At 37.4% G+C, this 3,483-nt stretch overlaps 1 protein-coding gene across 1 annotated transcript in view; it reads left to right on the top strand.

Moving 5' to 3' along the window:
- CPN1 (carboxypeptidase N subunit 1) overlaps window positions 1–2,089 on the top strand; it is a 41,148-nt gene extending 39,059 nt beyond the window's left edge. The window contains exon 9 of the mRNA XM_044665760.1: window positions 1,772–2,089. Within this exon, the coding sequence (XP_044521695.1) occupies window positions 1,772–1,912 (141 nt within the window). The 3' untranslated portion in view covers window positions 1,913–2,089. The remainder of the gene's footprint in view (window positions 1–1,771) is intronic.
- The last annotated feature ends 1,394 nt before the right edge of the window (window positions 2,090–3,483 follow it).

Raw genomic sequence — 3,483 nt, 5'->3', positions numbered from 1 at the left:
TCTTTCTTTCTTTCTTTCTTTCTTTCTTTCTTTCTTTCTTTCTTTCTTTCTTTCTTCCTTCTTTAATTTGTTTCTTTGTTTCATATAAAATTCCCAAAGGAATGTATTCACAATGTATCATTTCTGAAAACAGGTAAATAAAATACTAAGAAATTAATCTCAAGAAAATTTGAGACCAGTTTCCTCATCTGTAAAATGTAGGGTTTGGACAGGGTAACATCAAAGATTCTCTTCTAGCTCTCTATATGGATCTTATGATTCCAAGATACACTTACCAGATTTCCCCTACCAGTCCTCCCACCATTAAACTGCTTTTATCTTCACATTAGAGACTATTTTTTGTCTTATTTTCCTGTAGCCCATTTTCCCCTCTTTTTTCTACTTTCCATCAAGTCTGTACACATTTTATGTACTGATTTTATATACATATTTTATCTCACTTGAATGTAAGCTCCATTGAGGACAGGGACCTTTTTTTTGTGCCTTTCTTTGCATCCAACGTGCTTAGCACAGTGCCTGTACAGAAAAAATGCCTAATAAATGCTTGTTGATTGATTGATTCTCTAAACCTCTTCTGCTCTTTCTATTCTTAACTTCTATTCTCTTCTTGTTTTTCCTGTTTCTCTTAACATCATTAAATAAAGTAAATGATTTACAAAGAATACAGTGAGCTATAATCAAGACTCTCAAACACCTTATGGTTCAGTTGAGGACACAAAACATTTCTATTGTACAGAGTACAATCAAATGATAGACTGAATGGATAATAATAGACCAGGGGTCAACCAGTTACATCCTGTGGGCCAAATTCTTCCTGCCACCTCTTTTTGAATGGGCCTGGGAATTAAGACAAAAATAGAGTGTGGGTAGGAATCTGGTCATCAGTGATAGTTTTCTGACCCCTGATTTAGATTATAGAAATAATCCAGAGCTGTATATTCTGGAGAAAGGAGAAGAAACAGAACACTTCAGGCTACAATAGTCAGAGAATCTTCTTGAAGAATGGAAAATCTAAGGGCACCTTGGAGAATCTGTAAGGAATAGAACTTTAGCAAAAGGAGAGAAAGGGAAGAACTAATGGAAGAAAGTACCATAAGTGATAGCTGAGCCCACTTTTTCTTTCCATAGCCTTATAGATCTAGAGTCAGATTGTTCAGTCTTTTCAGTCCTGTCAACTTTTCATGACTTCATTTAGGGTTTTCTGAACCATAAGGTGTTTGAGAGTCTGGATTATATCTCACTGTATTCTTTGTAAATCATTTACCTTATTTATTTACCTTGGCAAAGTTACTGGAGTGGTTTGTCATTTCCTTCTCCAGTTCATTTGACAGATGGGGAAAATGAGGCAAACACAGTTAAGTGACTTGTCTGGGATCACACAGCTAGTGTCTGAGACCAGATTTGAACTCAGATTTTCCTGACTCCAGGTCCAGTACTCTATCCATTGTCCCACCTAGCTGCCCCTCAATGTCTGTTTAGGCAATAAAACAAACACAAGCAAGTCCATGGTGGAAAGGAGGATGGATGAGAGAAAATGTGATCTGATTTTCAGATGACTTCATCTTCCTTCTCTGCCTCACTTGGACTTCTGTTTCATTGATTGAAAAATAAATTGATAGGTGGGTAGATATATAAATAGGTACATAAATGGCTAAAGCTCTAGAGGACTGATATTTCAGGTCATCTGGAGGAAATGTTTCAGGTCCTGTTGGTATTGTGTTGATGCAGAAGCTTTCTTGACTAGTATACCTGTATTTTCTTTCTCTTCCAGGTTAACTTTCAACTCAGGAAAGATACCACCAAAGAATCCTCTCAGAAAAAAGCACCTGCCAAGCCTTCCAGTGCTAAAAACTTCCTAAAGAAAGTGACATCCCGAGTGATTGGCAAAGAGACACGGAGAGACAGGCCTTGATCATGTAGCAGACAGCTCAGGTCACCCCTGCCTTAAAACTGGTCACCTAAACAAGGATGAGAAAAGAGGACAAGAGGCAAGATTGACAAGAGCCTATTGTACCTGCTATTAAATAAGATAAAGCTATCTATTTTATTACCTGTGAGGTATTTAAATACAAAGCTAATTCAGAACGAACATGGGGTGTTCTTTTTATCCCAATGACAGCCATTCCTAAACATGACCAAGACCCATTTAATTAGCTTGGTGTCCTAAGAATCTATCAAATGATTCAAATTCTTCAGAGATTGAATCTTTTTTTTCTTTTTAGAATATCCCCAGAAAAGAATTAAGCTCTACAGGGGATTATAAACTAAGAGATATGCGAAATAGTCCTGATATTTTAGTTAAAATGCAACTAAAACCAACAGACAAGTTTTATATCCCTATAGGAGTGTTAACATTCTATATTGTCTTCCACAATAATGTTTCCACTTAGCTGTGTGACCCTGGGCAAGTCACTTAACCCCAGGTGCCTAGCCCTTCCCAGTCCTCTGTTTTAGAACCGATACTGAGATAGAAGGTAAGGGTTTAAGAAAAATAATGTTTCTACAATAAGACTCTTAGAGGTAGGAAATTCAGTATTCCACAGAACTAGTTTAATGTTTGATTCAATTCAACCAGTATTTATTAAACATCAGCTATTTCTAAGGCTCTGTATTGGGACCTGAGGACACAAAAGCAACAACTGAAAAACAGTCCCTGCCCCCATGGATTGTCTAATCTACCCAAATCAGGATATTTTCCTATATTTAAGATCAGTCTTCCATAATCCAAACTTCTGATAGAATGCAAAAAGAGGGCTATTAGCTGATTTCATGTCAGGTTATTCCATGGTGACCAGTTTCTAAGGAATGTTACATGTATCAACCAGACTCAACAGAAGAATGAATTCTAAATCTGAATGCCAATTTACGTTGTAGCCTTGTAAGTTCTATGAATTCTCCACCCAACTCACACTCACCCTGATGAGTCATATTCTCCTTTACCTTCTTAGTATCAATTCTAAGACAGAACAGCAGCAACGGCTAGGGCTAGGTTCACACTCTCAGTGATGCATCCCCAATATCAAGTCACTAGTAATTATCATCCCACCATCTTTTAATTATATAGTTTTTACAAAGGGATATTCACTGCAAAAATGTAGCAAGGACAGAAGTTGCAGAGTATTTTCACTTCCCCTACTAGCTAGTTACTATTCTGTCCTTTCTATCATCTCAGAGGAATCTGGGAAGAGTGGGTTCATACTTTAAGCAGCTGCTACCAAACAATTGCCCCACCAAGTTCACTTCTAAAGGCAACAGAGCTGATGGACTACTATGAGTCTCTAGTATCTCTGAGATGGGGCAACGAGGTCCCTCATCAAGTCTTTAGTTACCAGCTTCTTTGTGCTTATCTTCAAGCAACCTGAATATGGGTTCTAGATCTTCTTCTATTTTTTAAACCCTTAACTTCTGTTTTAGAATTATTACTAAGTACCAGTTCCAAGATAGAAGAATGGTAAGGGCAGTGGGGGTTAAGTGACTTGCCCA

This window comes from Gracilinanus agilis, chromosome 2 (genome assembly GCF_016433145.1).
Source record: "Gracilinanus agilis isolate LMUSP501 chromosome 2, AgileGrace, whole genome shotgun sequence".
Lineage (NCBI taxonomy): Eukaryota > Metazoa > Chordata > Mammalia > Didelphimorphia > Didelphidae > Gracilinanus > Gracilinanus agilis.
This window is presented reverse-complemented; position numbering and strand designations above follow the sequence as displayed.